Source organism: Simochromis diagramma, unplaced genomic scaffold (assembly GCF_900408965.1).
Source record: "Simochromis diagramma unplaced genomic scaffold, fSimDia1.1 OVJJ01000483.1, whole genome shotgun sequence".
Classification (NCBI taxonomy): Eukaryota; Metazoa; Chordata; class Actinopteri; order Cichliformes; family Cichlidae; genus Simochromis; species Simochromis diagramma.
The window spans coordinates 5,704,043-5,730,599 of record NW_024386835.1 but is presented as its reverse complement, the minus strand read 5'-3'; the positions used below and the strand labels follow the sequence as shown (position 1 = coordinate 5,730,599).

Genomic DNA, 26,557 nt, shown 5'->3' with positions numbered 1-26,557 from the left:
AAGCAATATTGCCTACCAGCAAATTAATGACATGCTGTTTATAGAAAAGTTAGGAACTGATACTCACATTTAGTTCTTACAGTTCCAGACACACGTATCCTCCAGGTACTTGGATAGATGTCCTTGTTTCTTCTGAAAGATTCTGTTACACCATTTGCATATTGTTCTTGATCATTCAACTCAAAATCTCTGGGAAGAAAACAGGGAAGTGGAAGAAAACGTAGCAATGAGGCCAGAATGGAATCGTAAATGTTGCCAAGATAGTTTTTTGTGGTTTAGAGTGAAAGACAAATTAGCATGGCTTTCTCTTTATGAAAGAAAAACATGTGAGGAATGTTTAGGAGACTGCAGTTTCTACACAGTGGAAAACCACACCACAGAGAGAGCTGGAGAGAGCTTTTGCTTTCATAATTGCAGCTACAACTTCACCTGAACACTTGATTAAAGGAAATATATTCTACCCCTTCTTCATATGAAGCAGATATTCATGTAATGTCTGGAATCTCCATGGATAAACAGACAGTGGTCAAGGCCAGCTGTGAGGTACTTGCACAAAGCGCCACACTCACATGCTCTCCCTGGCATTCAGCCGGCAGAAATAAACAGTTTCCTTTCATTTTTCCTCAAGACATTTCACAGTCCAACAGAAGGTCCAGAGTTTCAGACAGAATACATCTTCTGATTCCAGATGTACAATGTAGTGCAGAGGGTGTAGTATTACATTCCTCAGACCTAAAGCAGAAGTATAGCCAAACCCTTCACATGCCTGCTGCTTCTTGGTTTGGACCTCTGCAGAGAATCCCTCCTGCTCTCCATTTTCCTTTGATATGGGTTAAACACTGGGCAGTCTGACAGAAGGCAATTGAGGAAGAAAGGAAATGAGAAAGCCTGGAGGAGACAGTGTAAGTCAGGGAGGGACAGAAGAAAGGTGAAAGACAGACTTAGTCTCCTAAAAGCTCCCAGTGGTTAAAATAGAAAGGAAGGGGCCAAAGACGAGGGGGCTGGATTTCTGTGGCTCTCTGATTCTGGGTCATAAAAGTGTGCTAGTATCTGCGCGTATGTTTATGTGCATGACAGAGTAGGAAGTGGGATGGCTCGAACTTTAAAATTCATTAGCAGATACTGTACATTCAGTAAATGTTTTCCTGAATGCTTTGTGTCTCTGTTTGTGACACATTGTGTCTGTGGGTGTGCTTGGTTGTGTGAAAAAAGAGAAAAAAAACCTGAGTGTTTGAGAAAGAGCAAAGAAACTCTGAATAGCCTCGAGGGGGTTTTCCTCTGAAAGGGAATGCTTTTCTCCACCCCCTCACAGACACCCTCTACTTCGATCTCTCTCTCTCTCTCTTTCTCTGTCTCACTCCCAAACACTCAGAGTAGCCGTAGAAGCGAAACAGACTTAAAAGAAGAGAAAAAGAATCAACGGGCAGCTCGACAATTTGCGTCTCTCTGTGCCACACACTCAGACTTGGGGAAGGTCTGCGGAGAATGGAACTGACTTTATTTACTTTTGAAACAGGGCAACTCACTGTCATGTGGATGTACTTCAGCCAACTTCTACTGCTGATGAACTAAACATGGCAAGTTCTTCTGCACAAAGCCAAAGGAGGCTGTCTGGAGAGGATTACCGGGGCCAAAAAATGACAAAACCTTCTGCTTTGTAGAGGAGAAGCTCCTGCAAACATGGTAAAGTAACACCAAGTTTCCCTCCCGGGTATCCTTATTGTCCATTGTTACTTTCTGGTTTAAGATTTAAACTGCTCCACTGACCCAGTAACTCAGAGTCTGATTTCTGGTCTGGACAAGTGAACAAGTGAATTTCTTTCTGTGACTTTGCCAGCTATGTGTACGTGTGTGTGTGTGTGTGTGTGTGTGTGTGTGTGTGTGTGTGTGTGTGTGTGTGTGTGTGTGTGTGTGTGTGTGTGTGTGTGTGGGCTACTGGAAGCCTGATACATTAGTTTACACGCAGGGCATCATTTTACCTTCTTTCAACTTTTGTTTTCTAGTTGGAGAGTTCTGTGCACGGTAATGATGCACACTTTTTGCTCTCGTCTTTTATGAAACTTTATCTTTGTAACACACAAAGGGAGTACAAAACCCAATGTGAGTGCTCTCTCCAAAGCTTTTTGTAATCCCGAGCACAGTTGGTGGGACCGTTTCACATCAACAGCCAGCAGCATCTCAAGCTTTTTAAGTGTGTGCACACCAACAAAGAGAGAGTGACAGAGAGAGGCGCATTGTCGTTTGTCTCGCATCCTTAAGTCCTTTGATTCGGACTTAATTGATGCGGACGGCACACATACTTGAGTGAGTGGAGAGTGTTTCGATGTATAAATTATTTTACTGCTTTGCATGCGCACAAAATGGAATTCTCCAGTTCAGCGGTCGGCTCTTTAAAAAGTTCAAACCGTAGAGCTTTTAAAGATAGGAGGGGACTAATCTAATCCCAGTCACAACAGAATGTAATTAATTACGATGAGTAAGCCACAAGATGGGGAACACTGATGGTGGATTTGTGGGAGGATGTGGTTTCTTTAAACTTTTATTTACGTATTGCTGCTGCTATTAAATTTGTTTTTAAAAAAGGAAAGAAAAATCCCTAAATGCTTGCTTGGAGCATGGCTTTTATTTTTGGTAAACTGGAATATATTTAGTCAGTCTCACATTTATCCTTTATATTTATGGAATATACTTTTATTTCTTACATGGGAATCAGTCTGACCCATAACATCTGTCCAAGCTTAAGTGATAGCTTTACAGCAGGAAGGAAGGATGTTTAAAGAAGTACAAACTTGACTGCGAATGGCGGCCACCACTGTACTTTGCCCCCACTTCACTGCAGCGCTAGTTTGACCAGCTTTCAAAGACATAACTGTTTGTTTTACTTAATGCCTGACTGATGCCATGAGCCTGCAGAGTCTCACTTATTAAACTGCTGCACTGTGCAAGACCTATTGTGTTTAAACTCTCTACAATATTACAAAAGCCCAACTCGTGGCATGCTGGTGTGCAATGTATTTGCATTTAGTTACTCATGAAAAGCACAACCAAGAGTCACTTATTAACTATCAAGGTCAAGAACTTTCCTCTTGAGGCCTCACAGAATCATGTGTTATGTGTTCCTTTAGTGTACAGTAAACACAGTTACCTACTGCGGGACAGACAATATTTTCAATTGTCAGTTGAAGTGATAAAATTGTATTTAAAATGTATGCAAATTATGAAAGTGCAGATGAGAGTTCCACTTGGGCTTTGGACTTGCTCTCGTCTTATAAAAACATATTTAGAGGCAGCAGGCAAGCAGACCTTCTACAAAACAGTAATAGTTGCAGAAGACTAGCTAACAAGAATAAGCAAAAAATGACAGGTTTAGCTTTCACAAGAGAAAAATAATTATGCCTCTTTTCACTAAATATTTTATTAATATAGTTGCTTTAGTTGTCTGCCGTTGCTGTGCTGGTAGAGACAATTGATTTATCTGAGTTCTTATGGGTTTTTTTTTATTTTGGGGGCATTAAACCGATCAAATACTCACGAGGGCATTTATACTGGAAGGAAATAGTTCCGTTGTGGACTATTAAAATATAACATGCAATGAATGATGCTCATTGCAATGTTCCATAAACCTACAGAAAACTGCAGAATTTGGTGTTTATCCACTGTTGGTTTGGCAAAATAAACAACCACAAGTTACTGGATCTGCTCCAGGCGTTTACGTCTATATAATATATCCACAACTTTCAGATTTTCAGGATACTCAAAAGTGCTGATTTATCAGAGTGCCACAAGCATGTACATCATCTCAAACTCTGTGGAAATGCGATGCGAGAGTGTCCAGATTTTGATTGATTGGCAGAAAACTGGACTTGGATTTCCTGGGTCACTCCCCCCTTTTAATTTAGCTAATACTGCACACTGCTCGACTTAATTTTAATTTTTGCCAAGTCTCTGCTGAGGCTGACTGGGAAAATGAACTCATTTGATTTATGAAGAAATTATGGATAATCACGGACATCTGCCATTTGGAACTGTATGATCCAAACAGATTTCATTTTGCTTCAGTCAGCACGTCAAGGCTCTGAGAGTTGTCGTCGTGAAGCTGTGGACTGAATTTTCAGTGTGTCTATCATCTCTGTATCACAAAAGTGGGTCAGATGCAACAGAGGCTATGCACTTGTATTTCCAAAACAGAGCCCCAGCCAAGTGTTCAAGGAAAAATGTCAGTGCCTCGGCTGTTTGCAGGCCAGCTTTCATCAGGCATTGTCTCTAGAAAAGTTTGTTTTTGCAACATTGCCATTTCCCCCCCAATCTGTGGCTTTCCAGTTGCATGAATTAATTTTAAATGCAGTTTGTTAACGGTACAGAAAAAAAAACACAGATTGCACTTCCTCTGTTTGACTTGCATTTCTTTGAACTCGCAGAAGACCCTCATACTACCTTGCAAGAATGAAGAGCAGCAGATGTTACTGCACTGCACTCCTAATACGCAATCTCACAGACATAGAAATCCAAATTGTCACATGGCTTAATACATTTTACAACACTTCTTCTAACAGTACAAGTACCTTTTCCACACTGGGAGCCAGTATGTTGTGTTGCACTGTCTAAATACTAGATAAATTGAATTTTATGTTCGATATTTTGAAGCCAGGATCCGGCTTCAGGAAGAAGGCTCAGATCCAGAAGGTTTTGTTTAGTCATGTTAAATGGGAGCGGTTCATGAATGAATCAGCTGTGGTGACATTGTGCCAGAAAAAAAGTCCCTGTGTGAACCTTTCAATCATAGATGTATATTTTGGTTCGCTAGTTTTTACACAGGGCCGTCACTGCTGTATGTCTTTACTGGTCATGGGAAGTCTGTGCTGTCTGATCTTGTGGTGGCATGAAAGAAAAAGAGAAACTATGTCATATGGCGCACTTTAAAGCATCCAGGTTTATCCTTAGATCAAGGATTTTGAAACGCGGATTTGTGATTTCAGCAGAGATGACGGCATAGATTTATGTAGGATTCAAACACACTTGGTTCATTGTTCTACGATATAAGCAAATATTTTCAGCATGACGGCCTGCAGCAGTGCTGTTTTGACACTTCAAGTTTTAAGCTGTTGGACTTGTTCATTCTTATATTATTTACAGATTAAGGTTCAATTAATGGATTATCTGTGAAAGCTCACCCACGTTCTGTGGAAACCTGCCAGTGTTCAATACTACAGCACCATGAGTAAGGACTGGAAATCTGATACACTCTTTATTGAACTACAAAATGAACAAATGTATTTATGGGACTCTACATTACTCTTAGTGGAAGAAACAAAGCGATGTAGTAATTTTGTCTCATGTGGGATTTTTCATCTTAAAAGGCTTTAAGATGGCTTATCCGTGGGAGCCCTCTGCTGAGTTATAAAGGCTTAGAGCACACACAGAGGCAGTTCTGTCTCATCACCAAACAGACAGAAGGAAATAGTAGAAAAGGAGGGGGAGTAGCTCAGAGACACTGGGAACATGGTTTTCATTAAGACATGACTAACACTCATTTTGATGATGATGGCTCGAAGTCAAAAAATCGTTTTTATTTTGGGTTCCGTGTGAAAGTAGTCAGAGTAAAGCGTACACTGCAAAACGCAATTGTTTTTGAACCGTGAAATAAAGAGAAAGGAAGATGACACCTGCATATGAAGCTGACTCACTTTAGCTCTACTATGTGCTGTGTTTTTTCTTTCCATGACAACATTTCTTCAGTTGACATGTCACAGGCGCTCAGCCTACTGTGTCCACGCTGTTTTTGTCTTTTCTCATGGCTGAGTTGGTGGTGTGTCATCTCTCAGGTACAAGACTAAACGTGCAGAATTCAGGCAGTTGTCAGGAAATACTGGACAGTCTTAACTGTCACTTTTGGTTATGTTTTGGGTTTACCCTGGAGGTGCAGTGACGGCCGATCTCTTATGAGGAGTTCAAGAAAATGTGATGAACAGTCAGAAACGAAAACATAAACCAAACTCTTTCAACATGTCGCATCAAAAGCTGCGCCAGTTTAGTAAAGGTTAATCTCCATCACAATTACATCTTTTGACCCATATAGCTGATGACAATGCAGTACTCACCTTGACAGGTTGTTTATGCAGTAGCTCAGTTCTCGATCAAGACTTTTGTTAGCCCCAGCCTGAGGCAATATGGTGAAACCTGCCATAATGCTTGCTATTCTCTATACAAAACACTGAAAAAAGAACTCCTAAGGGGCAGTAGACAAGACAAAGAAAGAGCTAACCTTTATAACAAATGCCTCTTGTCCATGTGGTTAGGTCAGCTCAGGTCAAACAATGACCTTTGTTGTAGACTGAAGCTCTTTCTAGAGTTAAATCGCAGGCTGCAATGGACAATTATCACAAGATAGGAAATCCCCTTGTCTAGAAAATGCAGGAGAGGCAGTGTTGGAATGTTTTCAGCTGGCCACGGACCAAAAACAACAATCTCAAAATGAAAGTTCAGGATTTAAGCTTGACTGAATACCCTTCACTGGCTGATTCTGGAAATAAAATATATCTTGGTGGAAAAGCAAAGACGCTTTATGGTCATATGAGCTGGTTACTGTACACTGATAGATGGTGGAGAGAAAGAAAAATGCCATAATGATGCATGAAAGAGACTCTGCCTGGATATTTAAAACAGACTGAAAGAACAGATATGAGTCTATTGTAATGCCAGGAAGGTGACACAAAGAGCGTACTAAACAGGAAAGAGACAGTAGAAAATAAACCCGAAACATGAGGATGTTGATTAAAAGCAGTGTAGCTGAAAACTGGCTTCTATGTAAACTAAAGCAACAGATTATACTAGCATATGCTGCTGTGACTGCAACTTACGATTATGACTTCATTATTGTAATAATAATGTTTTCCAATACCACACACAGACACATTTTGCTTTGTTTGACAGATATTAATGATGAATCTTTCACAGTTCAGACCTGTTTAGAACATTTTCTGGCACTGGTAGGCACACATACCAGTACGAGCAACACAGCACTAGAAGTGAGTTGACTCGCTAGCCAGTCTGAACTGGTTCCAGCTGAGCTATGCTTAGTAAATCTTAAAATTGTCTCTCTCATGCAAATATTGCTAGCCAAACCACCCATAGAGATGACTTCCAGTCAGGCAAGTTTTCTTTTTTAGCTAGTGTTAACAAAAACAGAGGTTTATTTCTCAATTCAACAGAAGGGACTTGGAAGGATTCAGTTGCAGTGAGGAAATGATTTAAAGTCGCATTACACAACAGTGGATGAACTCTATTAAATTTGTGGAATATAACCTGAAATCTATCATCTACATAAGAAAGAGCACACGTGCAAAACTGCACCAATTCAAATAAAGCCCTCCCTGAGAACCTGAAGTCCTCAACTCTGCAAAATAAGTTCAGGGAGCCGTGCTTTATTAGACAGGACCACAGGTTTACTGTTAACTAACAGAAATACAGTAGTGGCTGCAGTCAGTCTAAAACAGCTGTGATGCATTACCATTTAAGAGCCTTCCTAAGAGGTATTCTGCTCTCCATTTCGTGATCTGTTGTGACAGATGTGCACAATCAGAAAAGCATTCTTTTCTACTTAGGGAATGCAAAGGGTCCATAGACTCAGAGCACTGTGAATGGTCAAATATTGGTATTGATTTACATCCAGAAATCTTGTCATGAGTCCAGTAGATCAACATTAGCTCATTTCACAGACATTTCAGTCACTTTGTATTCACTATGTATGTGCAATCCTGTTTTGTGAATGCAAAGACTAAACAGAGTTGAAAGATTTACTGAAATACCAAATGGATTATAGACAGCTGGAATTTTATGACATTTGTTTTGCATGTTTTATGTCCAAGTTGCTCACAAGTATCTGCATCTGCCAAATGGTCCCAGTGTAAACCAGTGTGAGGTCTTTGAAGCTCCTGCACTTGTGTTTACACTGAGCCGCTCTGGTCTTGGTCAGGCCATCAACCTAAATGAGGAAGGGGCTAAAAAACAGAGTCCTTTGTAGGCTGGGAGATTAACACAGCAGGCTACTGACAAGTGATTGTGTGAATAACATACCTGCTGTGATTAGCGACTGATATCTATGCAGATTCAAAAGAAGTCCTTATATTCAAATATCAACTCGGTATGAATATTATGGCTTTCCTTTTCATTACCAAACATTGATTTGGTTCTAGGATAGGATAGAAGAATAATTGTACATTTCACCTCTATCTGGCATGAGATAAGACTGTGAAGAGCACTATATTTAATAATCTTGAGACACTATAAAAATATTACATTGTATTTCATGGGGTTTCCAGCCAAGTTAGCAATGTGGAAATCAATACCGGTCAGTCTCCCCAAGTGGTTTTCACTTTTGAAGTTCTCATTTTTCAGTCAGATGCATATGTCAGTGTATCCAAAGTGTTCCCTCGATGATTCCCAAGAATTTGGCAATCACATGACTTTTCTTCTTTCATCTCCTAGAGGTTCACATTGCTGCACCTTTTATCACATGCTAGAGGAACTTCACTTTTGTCCAGCACTCTGGTTAATGACCAGGTGATACAGCTGCTCTGTATATAATAATATAATAATAGCATAATATATTAATATATAATATACAATAATAGTCTTTTCTTTTTCAAACTTATTTTACTTTATTTATATATTGTGCTACATGTAAATGTTACATCTGTGCACAAAACTCTGGATTCATTTTCATGCAGCTGGTGTACTTATACATCAAACCAACAGTAGAGTATCTGCAGTACCAAACACTGTTGTACTAAGCCAGGGGTCAGCAACCTTTCACATCCAAAGAGCCATTTGGACCCGGTTTCCACGCAAACGGAAACACTGGGAGCCGCAAATACTTTTTGACATCTAAAATGAAGATAACACTGTATATATTGTTTTTTACCTTTATGCTTTGTGTGAACAACTAAGGTGTGTTGCTTATGAAATCCAAGTGCTACAGAGAAAATTATATTTTATTTATGTAATTAACACATTTTGAACTCTTAAAGAAACATAACAAAAGGAAAGACGCTGAACTAAAATGATCCATGTAGCAAACAAAAACTGTTGTGAGCCGCCACCCTTATATCGCCTTTGGACTTTTGGAGCCTGGACCTGACTTTTAAAAAATAATTGGGAAAAAAGCACTATGCTGCTGAAAAAATTAAAAATAGATATTTGCAAAATTCTGCCTAAATATGTATTTTACCTGGTTAATGTGTGTGGCGGGGCGTGGTCTGCAGCGCCGCTGCAGGGGAGGCGGACGCACCTGAGTGGCACCTGCAATCACGCCTCGCCGCCTTTACGTCTGTGCTCTCTATGCTGTTATGTTGGTATGTGTCGGGCTGTGAGCTGAAAAGCTACAGCCGGCTGTATACGTACAGCAACCGTGTGTGAAAAGTGGTCAATAAAAAGATGCTGAAAAGCATGTTCATGGAAACATCGTCGGGTCTGCCGTGATATCTTTACAATGGAACTTCTGCTCCTGAACCTCTGCGCAGGACTGTAAGCTGTCGTCTGTGAGGCGTGAGCGGTGTTTGTTTTTAACATAGTTCACGGTGGAGAATAGCTGCTGACATAACATGGATCCGAAGGTCCATAATTGGCCTACCTGGGGTTGAAAGTCTCGGCGGGTACACCGGCTTCCGCGAGTGTGACGCTTATTTTGAGCGATGAAAAAATAAAAGAATATAATTGTATTTTTATATTTCAATATCACAATAATCTTCCAATTTAGAACTACAAGTTAAAAAAGAACTAACAAAAAGTAAAATACACTTCAGCTAAATACTTCTAATTTATTTTCCCAAACCACACGGAGCCGCAGTATAAGGACTAAAGAGCCGCAGGTTGCCGACCCCTGTACTAAGCCATGTTGACAGGCTTCACGTCTCTAGTCATCACCACCTCAAAACTGGGCTTATAGTCCGGTTGGTGCACCAAAACTGCTTTGAAGACATTATCTTTTCATCTGAATAGTTTCCATGTGCTTAGATGGACTTCACTTGTGGCACAGCTGGTCCTAGTAGAATGCCCATGCAAGCATTCGCAAGATTACTAAAAGCAGACGTCTGCCTACAGGCTGCTACTTTACCTTCTGACATAAGATGGTGTCATATGCAGTGGCATCTTTATGAAACCATATGCTTCTTTGTCATTTTCAATTACATCAGATGCCGACCCAGGTCTGCTGCTAATATACCAGCTCAAATGAAGTGTATCCTGGCTAGACATGAAACAAGTTGCACATACTCATACAGGACAGACTTAATTATCTCCATAATAAAATTGAAATCCTTTTGAACAGGCTTGTTCAAGCTTTCTTCTGTGCTGATCTTGCCTTTAATCATCCAAGTAGACTGAATAAGAATTCACTGACCCAACAGTGAACTCATAAAGAAAATAATATATCTGTTTCTTTATGACAGCAAAAACTTTTTAAACTGATTTCAAACCCAGCACAGTGAAGGTGAGCAGGTCTGGAAAATCATCTGTCTCGTAATTTGGCATTTGCACAGCAATTGTTGTCGACCTGTTTTGACTTTTGAGACTTTTTTCTTTCAAATACCTTATTTGAAGAAAGTCGTGTCTAAATAGACATAGTTTGTAATTCATGGTCACGGTGTACTCGTTTTCCACACGTGGAACTGAAAATAGCAACGTTTGTGAAAAGGCTGAAAATACCAGAAAATTTGATAAAAATCAAATCCACAGTGACAGACTGAGCGACATCTGCATTACTGTAGACGTCCAAACTTCATCTGACTGCCCTTCATCTCTTTTTCTCCTACAGAACCCAGAGTCTCTGGACTCGTCCATCCAGAGTGTGCTGTCGGCCCTCTTCCCACCGTTTGAGGCCACAGCGCCCATCGTCCTCTGCCAGCTGTTTCGCACTATTGAGGAACGTTATCACGGTGATGCTCTGCAGTGTTTACTTGACTTCCTGATTCCTTCCAAACATGTACTGGAAAGTGTCCAACAGGCAGCATGTGTGAGTAGAAATCATATCTTTGTGTCTTTGTGAAATCTTCCATATGTTAAAAGGTTGAGGGGTTCAAATAGTGTCAACTGTCCAAGTGATAAAGGCTACCCTGCAAACTTGTGCTGCTGCAAACGTCTTTTTCACTGTATAGAAGTGATTAATAAAAATTGTGATTTATAAGCTACAGCATACTGTAGACATTGTTTTGTTTTGTATAGAAAACTTAGGCTCAGTCAGAGCATCAGATGCCCACATGAATATAAATGCCTCAAACTACACCAGTGGTAAATTCAGTTTTACAGTATGATCAGAAGATTTACTGTAGATGTCCAAACTTATAAGCAGGAAACACAGAACCAAACAATCAATACAGCAATGCAGTGAATTAAGTAGACAGTAATTTAGAAACAAAACTGCATTGTAAGAAACCTTATTTGATTTTTTCCTAGGCTGGATACTCTGATGTGGTTTTCCGCTGTGAGGGCTGGCCTCTCTGTCTCCATGACAAAACGGTCATCCAGTTAGCGCCCGTTAACCCCTTGCTGTTGCGTCCTGGAGACTTCTATCTTCAAGTGGAGCCTTTTGGGGAACAAGCGGCACGCATCGTCCTCAAATGTCTTCTGGAGGAAGGATGTCGAGAAGTGGAGGAGACCCCCATCCCTGAAACGTCTTATCCCTGCATCTTCACCGAAGACTGGCTGCGGGACATCAACGAAGGACGTGACGGAACTCCTTTGTCACGGTGTTTGCTTTGCACAGACCAAGGTGTAATTAAGTTGCCATGGGCCAAAATCGCAATTCCAGAGTTTTTAGACAAGCCTAAGATCATGCCCACCTGTCAGAAATCTCGCCCTGAGCCAAAGCAGATTTCAGTTCCCATCCACTTCAACTCCTCCACCCTACCAGTTGAAGCCACGATTCTTTCAGCAAATGACAGGATGTCAGCATCCTTAAGACCCGCAGCCTGTTCTTCCAAACTTGTCAAAATGGAAGATAAAAGAGGGGCCCCGAAATCCTGCTCCAAACCATTAATCAAGCCGGTGGGTTGGGTTTCTCCTAATACCTGGGACAGTCATAACTATCAAGAGATTGAGGGTGATTATGTAGACCTGGTGGATATCGACAAAGGGAAAGAGCTTGTGGATAAACAGAGAGACAGGCTTCCAAATCCAACCAATTCAGTTTTGTTCAAACCTGTTAGACCACCCCCACCTGTGCCGCTTGGGAATAGCGTTCCCTGCGGACGCACGCTTCAGTATACAGACGAGCGTTTTACACCATGCAGCCAGGGGAAGCTGGAGCAGGACCTCACTGATGAAGACATGAAGTGCAGGTACAGAGATTCATACCTGGCGGCACTGACAAATCCAGTGCCTTTTGAGAAAGGAAGTGTAGACCTCCTGGCTGCCTTGGAGGAGGTCGGCCTGACTGAAGATGGGGAGTTAAAATCTAAGGCTAAAATTGGTGCTCAAAAAGACCAAGTAGGAAACTATTGTAACCACTGTAAGGAACCTGTGTTTGGTAATGAGCCCTTCCCTTGCAAACACTGCCATGAGCCAACACCAGCAAACTTAAAGCCCCACCTTCCTAGTAAATGTGAGCCGGAAAACCTCATGAAGGAGTCGCCCATAATTTTGAATTCAACCCCTGGTTTGAGCCAAAGTCAGAGAGTTCAGACAAAACTTATTTCTCACCCATCAGGACATTGTGCTTTTATGCATCCAGTATCAGATGTGTCCTCCGGGACCCCTGGTGGTGACCTGGAGTCGCACCAGAGGGGGAAGGATGTGAAACCATCAGGCAAGCACAAAGTTAAAGTGAGGTCTTTGTCCGCTGTCTCAGAAACTCCTACAGGGAGGCCACTTCTCTATAAGCTCAACAACAGGAGCCATAGTGATATTTGCCCTGAAACAGTCACGAACTTAATGCACTGTAGGCAAGAAGTTCAACTTGATGAGGAAACTCTGAAACTGGAAACAGAGAAGTGTCTAAAAAAAGGTAAGTGAGGGATAACATCCATGCGACTCAACAACATTGTTATTATTTTGTGCACACAGCCATTAAAATGATCGGTTGCTCCATGTTCAAAGGGGCTTTGAAGGAATGTGCTCCAGTGAAGGTCACAGTTCACGAAGGCTCTTTAAAAGAGGGTTCAAAGGTTAAAGATCAGGTTTGAGTATGATTTTCCTCTAGGGATTCTCCCAATGCTGTCTGGGTTCTCTGGCAGTACAGCCACATTTATGTCATTCCCATTATCAAGGGAGTGAAAGGAAATAGCATGCTGCACCCCAGTGAAAGAAAGGGCCTGAACCCACTGGGTAGAAAGAAAAAAGCAGAGCATTCTTGTAATGTAGAGAGACAGCATAACGTGCAAGAAGGCAGTTTCTCTATCCTCTGCACCCAGTGGCATGTGCCCGCAAGCCCTCAGAGGGGCAAGTTGAGATCTTGACTGGAGACATGCTTGTCACGGGCTGTTAAAGTGGCAAAGAGAGAGAGGACAGATGAGGCCTTGTTGGCTCCAAGAGGAGGCCAACTAGTAAAAGCAAGATTTAGTAGTCAGACCGCCGCTGTGTTTTGTTATAAAGACCATGTCCAGTATTTAGAAGTGGTCTGTGAATGTCTGTGCAGCTGTGTAACTTTAAACATGTTAAAGATATGGCTCTTAAAATTATTAATTGCTGTTGTTATAAAAGGGCAAAGGTTACTGGACAGAAAATGAAGTTGACAATTTACAGGAAGGCGTTGCACGATCTTAGAATAAAGTCCCTCAATAAAAAACAGTCTAATGGATAATTAAAAATATATGATAATTTTTCATGCTTGCTGCCAAAAATCATGTTTTGAGTTGTCACATTTATAAAACATTCAAAATATATAAATATATTTTTTGCTTTGTCAGATTCTCAGCCGAGCAGAAGTGAAGCTTTGTCCACTGCAGAGGGGCCGGGTACCAAACTCCACAACTTAAAGACAGAAAGTATATCCTCTTCTGACACTCAGCATCCCTCGCAAGAGTCAGCTTTCAGGAGGATCAGTGGCCTGCTTGAACTGGGGATTGTGTGTTTACCAGGTAATTTTGCACTTGTTAGTGTATGACATGAGAATATATTATTTTGCAATGTGATTTTTCACTGCAAAATAACCATTTCTGGCATATGTTACTGTATGCTTCAAATTTCTTTTTTCTACCTAAGAAGTCAAATACTGCACACAACATGACGACTTAGCATTTTAACAGGTAAAAACAGTTTTTATTTGATCAGAGGATGACATCAGCGGCTTCTGTGTCATTGTAAGATGTGATGGATCAGATGTTATAATTATTATGTGCCTCAAAAAGCTCAGCAGAAGCGAGTGACGCCTCAGTTTTCAGTGTTAAACATAAAAGGTTAAATTTAATGTAGCCCTGAATTCCTGTGACTGAAAATTCATATAAAGAAAACTTTTACCACTTCATGGATTTATTAAAAGCATCTTCTCCATCATGTCCATCTGCAGGCAGCAGGGACAAGACTGGCAGGGCAGTTGTGGAGGTCCATGGTGACAGGATGGGGTGGACATCCCCTCATGTGTCAGCACAAAGCATCTGTGAATTACTGCTCTACTTACATTCTATACCAAGGTACAGTGCTGAAAGACTTAGATGTATCTCTAGAGAAAAAAAGATAACATTTCTGCAGTTAACAAACCTGTGAGAATGGAGTTTGTGCTTTGCAACATGTGGGAAGCTGATGTCTTCAGTGTGCCAGAAGAGGAAAATACTTGCTGGCTTTTCATTTAGCGCCTGTGATTATTATGTTATGAAAAGGTTCTACCACAAGAGGGCAGCAGCATATCATTTTCAATATTTCCAGTGGTCAGCAGGAAGCTGTGAATAATATTATGCATGACCTCATATCCACACCAACTGTTCTCCTATGGGTAATTAGTTTGTATAGCTACAGTTCTACAACTAATATAGCACAGATTTGACCTCTGCATATAGCACCTTAAGATCATTTGGCAGTAACATGGCTAATGTTTACTGGCCACCGGTCAGTAAACATTAGCCATGTTACTGGTCTAGTAAAGGGCAAATTAGCGGGCTTATTTGTTTACACTAACTAAAGGTTTTGATGCAAAGCTGTTCTACCAGAAAGCTAACCTTGTGCTGTCCCCAGCAAAGAGTCACACCACAACAGTCTGCAGCCAGGCTCGCTGCCAGCAGTCTGGTATGCAGCGCATTGACAGAAATAACAGCCTTGCTTGATGTAGGCTCACATATGGATAAACAAAGAAGAGATTTCTTTTTTCTTTGTTTTTTTTTTTGTCAATTTGTGAAAAAGTTTAAGGTCTAAGTGTCAGATGTTGCTAAGTGGGTGTCAGATGAAGAGGTTAATGTAAATCTGAGATGTGGATTACTTAAAGCCCAAAAGCTTTTAAATCTGGTCTTTATTGCTAAATGAACACTGTGATGAAATACTACATGTGGGTTCCTAATGCGCTCTAACATGACTTGTTTTCGTAGGAAAGATGTTCGAGAGCTGGGAATGACTTTGGTCATCAATGCCAGGAAGAAGCCTCCCCCTCTTCACCTCTACAAGGCTCTATTGATGGCCCAGGTTAAAACAGTAATGCTGCATGCACATGCCAGAAAAAAGTTGATGCAAAGATTATGGGGAGTGTTTGGTTTACTGGAAAAAACAGGCCTGGGAGTATAGTGTACTGGCCTTGTGTACAGTACAAATTGCACTGTAGGTCTGTGGTCATTAAGGTTTTACCGTAAGTGAGAAAAAAAGGCAGGATACTTAGACATGTACCACTTAATAGCCTTCCCCTAACCTGTTCTCTTTCTGCTTCAGGAGCAAGCTCTCCATGCTGTCCACAGTATCGTCATGCTGATGGATAAAGACACTTGTCAGCGTCCTGAAAAACAGCCTGGTCTGCAGGTCAGACATCAAAACATTTCATTTCCCTATTCAGTATAAAAGTGTAACTCTTATTCACAAAGTGTTTGCCTTTGTCTCTTAGATGGATTTGGTGACCACTATGAAAGCCCTAAACAAGACGGTGGAAGCTCCCCAACTAACCTCTGATTTTGGAGGTACCTTCACTTACAGTCACACTGAGTGGCTGCAGTTCCATCAGGTACTAAAAATGCACGCTAAGTCTACACAACTACTCTACTGGTGGTATTGAATCCTAACTACTTCACTCTGAAAACCCATGGAGGGGTCTCTGGTGACTAAAGTTACTCAACCATAATTCAACACAGTTGAAATTAGGCTCCCACCCAGCCAACCACCCGGAGCATGCATGATATCTGATGTGCTATACTTTGAGTGCAGGAAGGGTGTGGTCACATGGGAAAGGGCAAAGTCTTATCTGAATGATGAATTTGATTATTTATTATAATGTTAATTGCTCACATTAAGTAGGGGCTGATATTTTATCCTGGTTACGGATAAAACTCAACACTGAGTCTCAACCAAAGCCATTCTGCTTTAACACACAGGTCGGTTACTTTGTGTAGCATATACAATACCATAAATTACATAATATTTAACTGTACTAGTGTGCAAATGAGGGGAAGGAGGAGTATGCCAGCCCAAGAAGAAGAAAATAAAGAATTGAACTGCCTGTAGACAGCTATAGATATTTTTTTAAATACAGTTATTTTTAAACCATTTATATTTCTTAATATATCTAATACTTAAAGCAAATTGAATGTTAAAGTAATACAGCATTTAACCACAATGTGGACTAGTAAATACAGTAAAACATATTCAATATTTGTTTTAGATCAGTAAGCTCCCGATAGCTTAAAGTTTCTTATATAAGTAGAAAAATTATTATAATGCGAGATATTAGACTTGATGCCCTAGTCATGTACCCTACAGTAATATTGTACGGATAGTTGAAAGCATCTAAATTAACCAGCAGCACACTGATATTGGTGTCTGCAGCTTTTTAAAAAATTAACTCAGTTTGTCTCCTTTTGCTTCCACACGCTGTTGCCTCTTCCACAAAGCTTCTCAGTTCAATACAATGGAACATGTTTTATTTCAGAGGCTGGTTTCATTTATGACTGACCTGCGAGGAGCTGACAGTTTGTTGCAAAAGGCCATTAAGAGGGTGGATAACAGAAACCAAATGGACACAGCTCAGGTAACATATATATATTTATACTGTATTGTTATTAAATTGGTGTATGCACCACACGCTTACATTTTGGCTTTGTTTTTTGCATAAAACAGGAAGTGCAGCAATGCATTGAAGAACAGAGGATTTCAATGAAAGAAATGCTGGAAGATGCTAGACTGGTGACTTTGCAAAGGGAAGGAGGGGCTTTTCTGGCCAGGATGAAGAAAGAAGAGTTCAGATTTCCACAGTCTGAGGACTACAGGTGTCAGATATGATTTGTCACTGAATGATGTTCTTCTTTTTTAACTTGTATTAATCTATATAACATGCTATAGAGAATCTAAGGGCTGTTTTATTTGCACTTGCCATACTTGGCAAATTTATGTGCACATTGCATTTGGAAGGGTAATGGGTGAAGCCATCCTGGGAATCACCAAACTTTACTAATCGGAATGATAACATGTAGGATTTCTCCTCCCTAATGGGAAAAAAACAACATGCATGTGAGGTAGAAGTCAATTAATGACCATTTTTAGATGCCTACACAGTCCTGGGAATATCTCTACTGTAATTATTCCAGCTAAGTGAAAACAAAAAACTGCTGGCTGCATGGCTGTGTGGGTGGCTGCAAAATGTTGTTTATATTAAATATTAACAACTAGTTTCATTTGTTTTACTTACCAGCAGGAAGCATAGTAAGTTATCCATGAAATGTTACCATAAATCATAGAATAACGACTATTAAACATATTTATTTTAATTGCTTTTTGCCTTGTTAAAAAAATAAAAAACACACCCCAGTAAAAACTGCATGAATCTTATTTGTGGTTTTAAACTAGAATTAAAGAGCAAACAGATTTTATTTGTCTTAACTTAAAGGCCCAAAAAGAGATGTGCAGCTACCACTAAACTCGTAAAAAATAGCTGTGGCAAAACAGGATTATTGTGTTTTAAAATACTTTTTAGTTTGGAAATTTTTTATAGCGTGCTTCTTTTATACGAACAAATTCCAAAAATCTGGTGATTTTGAAAATCTCATAAAGTCATATTTTATTCGCAAGAGAACACAGAAAACATGAAATGTTTGAACTGAGATGGATATTGAACATTTTGAATTGAATAGCAGTGACCCATCTAACACAAACAAAAAAGCAAACGTTGAGACAGCACATCTATAAAAGCACCATCCACGCTGAAAGGTATGCACATGTATTAGAGCAACAAAGAATAAGTAAGTCTTTTTCAGGGAAGGCCTTTTGTATTTTAGCAAGACAATAAAAAAAATGCATGCTGCATGTCTGTCATTGTAGAAGAGCCCTGCCTGCAGTTCAGCCTTTCTGCCAGCTGTAAATGAAAAATGCGATAAAGAAGATCGAGGACTGTTGTGCAACCAAGTATTTTATATCAGATAAGAATGGGTGAACATTCCTCTCCCAAAGGTCCAGCAGCTGGTGTCCTCAGTTTGATGTTCTCAGATGTTTACAGACTGTTGTTAAAGAAGAGAGGATGTTACCCAGTTTTAAACATGGCCTGTTCTTAAATTTTTTTTGAAACATGTTGCTGCCATCAAATTCAAAACGACCTTGCTTTTTTTCCTAGACTGGGAGTAAACATTTTTCTGTGTTCTAGTCTGGGTCAAATATGAGGTTGGCAAATCATTGCACTCTGTTTTTATTTGCATTTTATGCAGTGTTAACAACAGTTTCAGAATTGGGTTTGCAATTAAAACAATAAAACAAGGACAGTGTCACATGATGGCTGTCAAAAACTGCCTGGCGTGATTCTGATTAAAAAGCCATTTCCCTCCCTGCATGACAAACGCAACCTCACAGTCTTAAATGTTTTCTCCTCGTGTTGCAGAGACGCTTTGGAGTCGGTGACAAGTCTTTATAACCAAGTGGAGGAGAAGCTCCACACACTGGTGATGAGATCAAACGAGTCCCTCCAACAGCTGGAGTTCCTTTTCAGGCTTCGAGAGGTGGAAGCCAAAATCAGCACGGTATGTCTAGTAATCTTAGTCTGTTTACAATATTAGAATCTACAATATGTGTTTAAACATCTAAAAGTTATGTGATGATAAACTCACAGCTGGTAGCCACATGTACAAAGTGTAACCGCATAACCAGGGCTTTGTGTCTTGTAGGCTGGGATGTGGTTCAGCACAGAAGGTGAACAGAGACTGAAGGACTCTTACCCAACTGATGATAACCAGGCTTGCACTGAAAAGGATTTGGAGCACTTCCACATGTTCCTTACTCAGTCTAAGGTATCACCCCTATGTAACGGCAAAGACATTAGAGATAAGAAAACTTGCCCTCTTTTGGCTGATCAAAGTTGATATCAGTGATATCAGTAAACTGCAGAAGCGGAAGGAAATTGATTTCACTTAACATTTTCATCGTTTATCACAGGAAAAACAGCAGAATGCCTTGATCCTAGCTGCAGAGGCAGAGGGCATTTTTGAGTCCAGCGACAGCAGCCCTGCAAGAGATGTTTTTCAAACTCTCGTCAACACTTTCAGATCTAATGTAGAAGACTTCATGCTGCGTGCACAACAGAGATCCAAAGAACTGGACGCGCTTGTGCACGTTTACGCCTTTTGTGAAAAGGTTTGTGTTTTGTCATTGCTCCTGACAATTTTTATTAACGTCCTTTTTCCCCTTGTAAACATTTTTACTGATTACTTTCCATTTCCTTTCACTCACTCTCTCTGTCTAGGCATCTGCCCTGGCCAAAGAATGCAGTCATTCTTTGGAGCAGGTAGAGCAGGGGTGTTACCCAGCTCAGACTTTAAGTACACTCCAAATGTATGAGCAGAGATTAGGTGGTGAATTCTCCACCCCTCACTTCCAGGCTGTGAAAGCTAAAGCCTGCGCCTTGGGATCAGGGGCTTCGGCAGCAATGAGAGTGTGGAATGCAGCTTGGGCCCAGTGCCGAGAAGTCAGGCAGCATCTTAAGGAGATGCAGAAGAAGAAAAAATACATAGATAAGAACCAGATCCAGAAGACCACAGCTGCAAAGTCTCCAGGGGAACATGGAGAAATGGAGAAAGAGGAGAAAGGGAGTGTGATAGCAGAGGCAGAGCATTCCTTGACCCCACAGCTTAGCACCAGTGCTGTGTGCCTCAACTGCAACGACTTCAAAGAGAGCAAAAACAAAGAGTCTAAAGAGCTGCATTTACCAGAAATGCCTGATAAAAATGGAGAAAATACTTCTGATTTCTCTCTAAACACTGACTCCCACCAAGAGAGCAAGTTGAGGCCAAGAGAGCATCACAGTGAGACAGATCTAAGAGATGTAAACTCAATGAAAGGGAGCGAGGATTTTCCTTCACACCAACCTTTAAGTCGATCCCTAAGCGAAGGCTCACATGTCTGCTCTTATCTGACGAGCGTTCCTGGCTTTTCGCCTTTAAATGTGAGTCACAAGCACTGTCATAGTAAGACACAGTCACTGGAACAAAATCAGCAGCCCATCCAAAATCTCCCTTTTCCCCATAACAAGAGACTACGGCCAGGAAACCCGATCAGCAAATCACCAAGAGACAGCAATGAAGGGAAGGGTGAAGGATGTATAGACTCCAGACGGGAACCTGAAGATGTCAGGACTCCAGAGACATTACTCACACCAACAGAAATCAATGGCTGCACTGTTTTGTAAGTAACCCTCTCCCTCACCTGTAATCTAGAGCAAGATGCTGTCCAACATATGGCAAACTATATTAAATGTTTTACCCAAATGTTCCCCAGTAAGCAATACTGTCGTATGAAGACATGCTACCCACGCACACACAATGTAAAACTGAGCTCACCTGGGTTTCATTTCCTGCATGTGGAACAGGAAAGTACGGAGGATCATGGAGGAGCTACTGTCCACAGAGAGGGAGTATGTGAAGGCTCTGGGTTATGTTCGAGAGCACTACTTCCCTGAGCTGGAGAGGGAAGATGTCCCTCAGGATCTCAGGGGCCAGAGGGGGAGCATCTTTGGTAACTTAGAAAAGCTCCACGACTTCCACCGACATTACTTCCTGAATGAGCTGGAGGGCTGTGTGAATGAACCCTTCAGAATAGGACGCTGCTTTCTACGTCACGTAGGTGCCATTTGTGAAAGTCTAGCTTTAAGAAAAATATTATATATATATATATGTGTGTGTGTGTATGTGTGTGTGTGTGTATATATGTGTGTGTGTGTGTGTGTGTGTGTGTGTGTATATATATATATATATACACATACATATATATATATATATACATATATACACATATGACACAATCGGTGTAAGTTTTGGCAGCTGTTTAATGTTTACCTCACGGTTTTCAAACACCAAGTAATTTCCCGGTTGATGTGTAATAAAATTGCTTTCAAATGCGTCCTGACTGTATGCCAGTGTCTTTAGCTTCCAAGAATTTACTGGAATTATGGTACACTGCTTGGGATGTAGTGACATACACTACACAGAGTCCCGACTAATCATCTGCATTTATTTTCCATTTTAGAGAGAAAGCTTTGCTTTGTATGCCCTTTACAGCAAGAACAAGCCCCAGTCTGACAGTCTCCTGATCAATCACGGGCAGGCTTTTTTCAAGGTGAGATCACAAATGTGGACCTTGTCTCCAGGATGCCACAGATATGTAGGATGCTATCAAAAAACGCTGTTGTTTCAGGAATAAAAACATCTCTTTGTATACCTCTGGACCTCTCTAGTGCTATTGTTTTTGTATTTTATTTAATTTTTGTATTTGTGTTTAGTTTTTTTTAAAATTGCCCAGTAGATGCCTCATTCTGACCACTTGCAGTCGTGCATGTGTGATTAGAGCAGAAGACGTGTCAAAATGTAGACCCTTCAAGTCTAGTTTTGGAGAAGAGATGACAAATCTGTCCTCTAAGGCAATGCTGAAGTTCCAAATACATTGCAATATTGTATTGTATTGTATTGCTAGTGGACTGAATGGTACTTGCAAGAAGTGATGTAATCAGGAGCGCTGGATGCAATTCAGAGGTACACATGTAGTCATATTTAAATTAGTTAAGGTGTTGACTGCACCTCATTAAAGGTTTGTAGAGTGATATAGTTATTACAAATCCTGTAATAAGGATTTTATGAGAATTCTTTTAATAGCTATGTTGGTGGAGAAACTGACTGACTGAAGCTGACAGATTTTGCCATTATAAAAGGCATTTATTCAAAAAATGTTCTTCTAATCTCACTCATCCAATGTCCCATCACACACACGCATGATTTTAACCATGTCATACACCTTTTTTAGCCTGTACAGATATTCACCAGACCTTTTATAACAATACTGCTTTGTTTCCTCTTTTCTTGTACCAGCAAAAGCAGCTGAAGCTGGGGGATAAAATGGACTTATGGTCGTACCTGTTGAAGCCTGTGCAGCGCATTAGTAAGTACAGTTTGCTGCTGCAGGACATGATGAGGGAGTGCGATCCGGGACAAATCAGAGAGATAGCTGAGCTAAAGGCAGCCCTTGAGGTCATCCACTTCCAGCTTCGTCATGGCAACAACTTGCTGGCCATGGACGCCATCCACCACTGTGATGTAAGAAGGACTCTAGTAGCGTTAGCTTTAGTTCTGTGTAATTTGATTATCATGATTACAAGATGTGAGGTTTTTGAGTGTTATATGCATATTGCAAAATATAGTATGAATGTACACTGGTTTGTTATGCTGTTGTGCAACATCTATGGAGTTTAAGCAGCAAAGTAGGGAAACAGGTACAGGCAGGTCAATATAAATACTCAGAAATATTCATCATTTCTTGGTTTTGTGCAATAGCACTGCTAAGACAGAACACGCATAGGAGAGGCTAGGATATGATTAACAAGGAGAATTTATTAGCCTCATTCATAGGAATCCAAAGTGAGGTGGTGTGTGTGTGGAGGACGTGGTGGTCTGGAGCTCCATTATCTGAGAGCCCAGACAGAGGGGGTGAAGATTCACAGGAATTTTGTGGGTTATTTTGTTAACTTGATGACCTCTCTCCTGTCAAAAGTAGTTAAAAGGTTCAGTATCTTGCTTTGCTGCTTAAATTTATTTGATTTTTTCTTTAGCTGAATTTAGAAGGTTGATAATTATTCAAAGGATCGTACATTTAAAATCTCGTTTTTTGCATTTTTGATGGGTACAGCACTGCAAATGATCCTACTGAGCCACACTTAATAACTCTTTTGTGTACTACAGGTTAATCTAAAGGAGCAAGGGCAGCTGATTCGTCAGGATGAGTTTTTGGTAACTTTTAGGAAGAAGAAATGTTTCCGTCACATTTTCCTTTTTCAAGAACTCATCCTCTTTAGCAAGACAAGGAAGACTGACATTGGAAATGACACATACATCTACAAACAGTCATTCAAGGTACACGTACTGCACAAACACGCACGCATGCAAAGTGCTTCAAATGCAGAATTTTTTTGTGATTCATCACAGCAAATGAAAGTTCATTCAAGAAACTTCCCCTTTATAACAAGTCACTATAAAATTACTTATTGCAAACTGCAAATGACTGTTATAGTGACAGATTTTCCATTTGGTGTCATAACTTAGGACAATTTCCTCTTTGCATACATGAAGGGGAAGACTCACAACGCACACAAACCAGCTTGGCCTTTACCGGAACCTTTATCCAATGTGACACATAATATAGAACTATACTCAGTAGTGTATATCAAAAACAATTACCAGTCACAATATTTTGACGAAGTTTTTCTGAATAATTCAATAATATGCATTAATATACCCATAAACCTTGAGCTGCAACTTATAAAAACAGTCCTTTTGTGAAAATTTGCAAGTACCCTTACTTAAGAGTCACTATTTTAACACAGCTCAGCTCTTTATTTTAAGTCCTGTCTGGCACACTGATACTCCTCAAGAGGACTTGGATATTTGCCTGTGGTTTTACAAATGTACCAAAGTGCTTGCTGTATTTACAAAAACCTATAATCTAACACAAACACATTATCTTTCTCTGTATTCAGACCTCTGACATAGGAATGACACAAAACACCGGTGACACCGGTTTGTGTTTTGAGATCTGGTTCAGAAAGAGGAAAAGTCAGGACACATACACTCTGCAAGCAGCCAGCCGTGAAGTGAAGGAGGCTTGGGCCAGGGACCTGGAACGGATACTCTGGGAACAGGCTATACACAACAGAGGTACGGCACCTACATATAAACACACACCAATTACTACATTTGGAGGATTCATTTCATAAAAGAAAAAAAAAAACCCAGCGCAGCATATCTAGCTGCACAATTAGTCAATGAATGTACCATTTGAGAATTACACAAATGGTTTCACATGTTATCTTTTTAGAGGTTCGTTTGCAGGAGAGAGTGTTTCTGGGTATTGGAAACAAGCCTTTTATGGACATTCAGCCCAGTGAGGCAGCCATCAATGATCGAGCCATTGACTATGTACTGATGGGGAGAGGTGAGTATTTGATGTTTTTAAATAAATTTGTGACTTCTCAGACCCTTACACCCTTTCTTGTTGCAGAAAACAGAGGCCTGTTCTCTGTGGGATCATGTGCATCACGGGACGAGCTTCCAGGAGGGCGGCCAAAGTCCGCTGGTTCAAGGAGCAGCTCTTCTTCCTCCTCGTCCTCTGGACGGGGCTCCCTCTCCCCTGTGGGGTACTTGTGTGGACCAAAGCAGAAGGTGATTGCAGGGGTCCTTGGACGATATGCATCACCCCCAGGAGCCCTGGAGGAGGACGATCTTGACCAAGAGAGTGGAAGTCATCATTTATTGTGTGAGTGAAACTTTGATCAGAGTAAAAAGTATGTGATACATTTTTATTACACAAAGTCAAATGACCAGTCAAATGAAGAGGGTATTTCTAAATGAACCAGAAGGAAAGTATATATACTTTGATGTACCCCAAAACTTCCTATTGCTATGAGAGTGTTTCTGATGACCCCTGAACAGGTTTACAGTATCAGGGTATTGTGTTTCAAGCCTCAGAGAATTTCCTCTACAAGCTATGGGGCCAATCGTCAGAGATCAGGGCAGATTTCTTTTCAAGAGAGCCAAAGGTATTTCAATAGCAAAGCTAATTCCTAAAAAGCTGTTTGGCCCTCAGTTGTTGGCTATATTTAGGAACTTTCTCTCACCACTATGTAGTAGCGGGAGAAGCTTGTCCCGTGACATAATTGATGGCAGACTTTGATCATCCCTCAGTTCAACCAATCATGCACGTACAATGTTAACAAAGAAACTTTTCTTTGTTTCAGTGGACAGCTCAGAGTCGTCAGGCGAGAGCGTAAGCGGCTTCAGCAGTTCCAGTCACAGCTACCACTCTGCTATCGGAGGAGAGGTGGAGGACGTAATCACTGTTAAGGAGTCAGTGATTGCTCAGCCAACTGAGGCTTCCAGCATTCTTGCACGAACCACAAAAAAAACCCAACCACCAGTTCCACCCAAACCCAAGCACAAACCAAAAGATCACAGCAAGAATCTGCCCTGCAGCAAGGTGCAGTACGAATCTGAGTAAAAGGTCATTTGGTTAAAACCAACCTGGTCATAAATCACTCACAGATGTATTCACCACTGAGTGAAGTCACTCTCATTTCTGCTTGTAAGCTGCTTTGTAGCTTACATGTGTGGTTTTGAATGTCAGTAATGAATCTTCTATTGTGACCAGTCTTAAATATTCCTTTTTAATTATTATCTCTCAGGTACAAAGCACCGCTTTTGGAAAGTCCACTGATGTTTGAGCGCTAAGATATATATAAGGTATAGTAAAAGTAATGCAGTTTTACATCACCTATATATTTTAATGTTGCATAAAACACTAATGAAAGGGAGGCACGTGAATAATCCACTGTTCTATTGTGAAAAGCAGTTATTTTTACATTTTTTCTTCATTTCTTCATTTTTCTGCAGATGTCTAAGCAGCCTGCGAGTCTGTTTGTGCCCGCTACCAAAGGAGACATCACTTTATTCCAGCTGTTACTGTAATGTTATACAACTCTGTAAATAAAGCTTCTTTTGATGTCACCACTAAAACCGTAGGTCAAGAAATCATCTGTGTGTTGTATTCTCACTATAAATGGTGATAAATGTCAGTTTGAAATACCTGACGTGGCTTTTTTTGCACTATATATTAGGTTAGTTTTATATCTTAAGCTGCAGTGTCTGTGTCTATGTGTATTTGCTATTGATAATACATTGTGAGATTACTGTGTACTCTGAAATGTGGATTTTATCATTGTTAAATAAAAACATAACATAATGCCGTCTTTTTCAAATCTATTGCCAAATGTTGTACGAATGATGGAAGCCTCAGCAGTACTCAAAGCACAACTTATTTCCTCTGGAAACAAATCCTTTGCTTTTTCTTTTAACAATTTTTTTTTTATAATTTCACATATTACCGGTATGAAGATATTGTTACATGACTTTCATACTGAAATACA

The 26,557-nt window shown here is 40.5% G+C and overlaps 1 protein-coding gene across 2 annotated transcripts; it reads left to right on the top strand.

The window, feature by feature from the left end:
* Window positions 1–1,012: 1,012 nt before the first annotated feature.
* On the top strand, window positions 1,013–26,376 carry LOC120731780 (rho guanine nucleotide exchange factor 40-like). Of its 2 annotated transcripts, XM_040029005.1 has the most exons (25): window positions 1,013–1,683; window positions 10,811–11,008; window positions 11,449–12,997; window positions 13,899–14,069; window positions 14,498–14,621; window positions 15,507–15,600; window positions 15,841–15,927; window positions 16,010–16,126; window positions 17,048–17,146; window positions 17,236–17,384; window positions 18,983–19,121; window positions 19,266–19,388; window positions 19,534–19,731; window positions 19,841–20,539; window positions 20,627–20,778; window positions 20,963–21,212; window positions 21,619–21,708; window positions 22,455–22,679; window positions 23,322–23,492; window positions 24,116–24,293; window positions 24,454–24,570; window positions 24,637–24,891; window positions 25,373–25,611; window positions 25,817–25,874; window positions 26,025–26,376. In XM_040029005.1, the coding sequence occupies exons 1-24, from the start codon at window positions 1,681–1,683 to the stop codon at window positions 25,853–25,855; spliced, it is 5,466 nt and encodes a 1,821-aa protein (XP_039884939.1). In that variant the 5' UTR covers window positions 1,013–1,680; the 3' UTR covers window positions 25,856–25,874; window positions 26,025–26,376. The 2 variants fall into 2 exon arrangements, with proteins under 2 accessions (XP_039884939.1, XP_039884938.1); XM_040029004.1 differs by having other exon boundaries at window positions 1,017–1,683; window positions 19,841–20,778.
* Window positions 26,377–26,557: the final 181 nt, after the last annotated feature.

Coding starts and splice junctions, on each gene's coding strand:
- LOC120731780 (XM_040029004.1), top strand. Junction 21,709..22,454: donor ACGGGCAGGCTTTTTTCAAG/GTGAGATCACAA, acceptor TTCTTGTACCAG/CAAAAGCAGCTGAAGCTGGG. Junction 24,892..25,372: donor TGGAAGTCATCATTTATTGT/GTGAGTGAAACT, acceptor TCTTTGTTTCAG/TGGACAGCTCAGAGTCGTCA.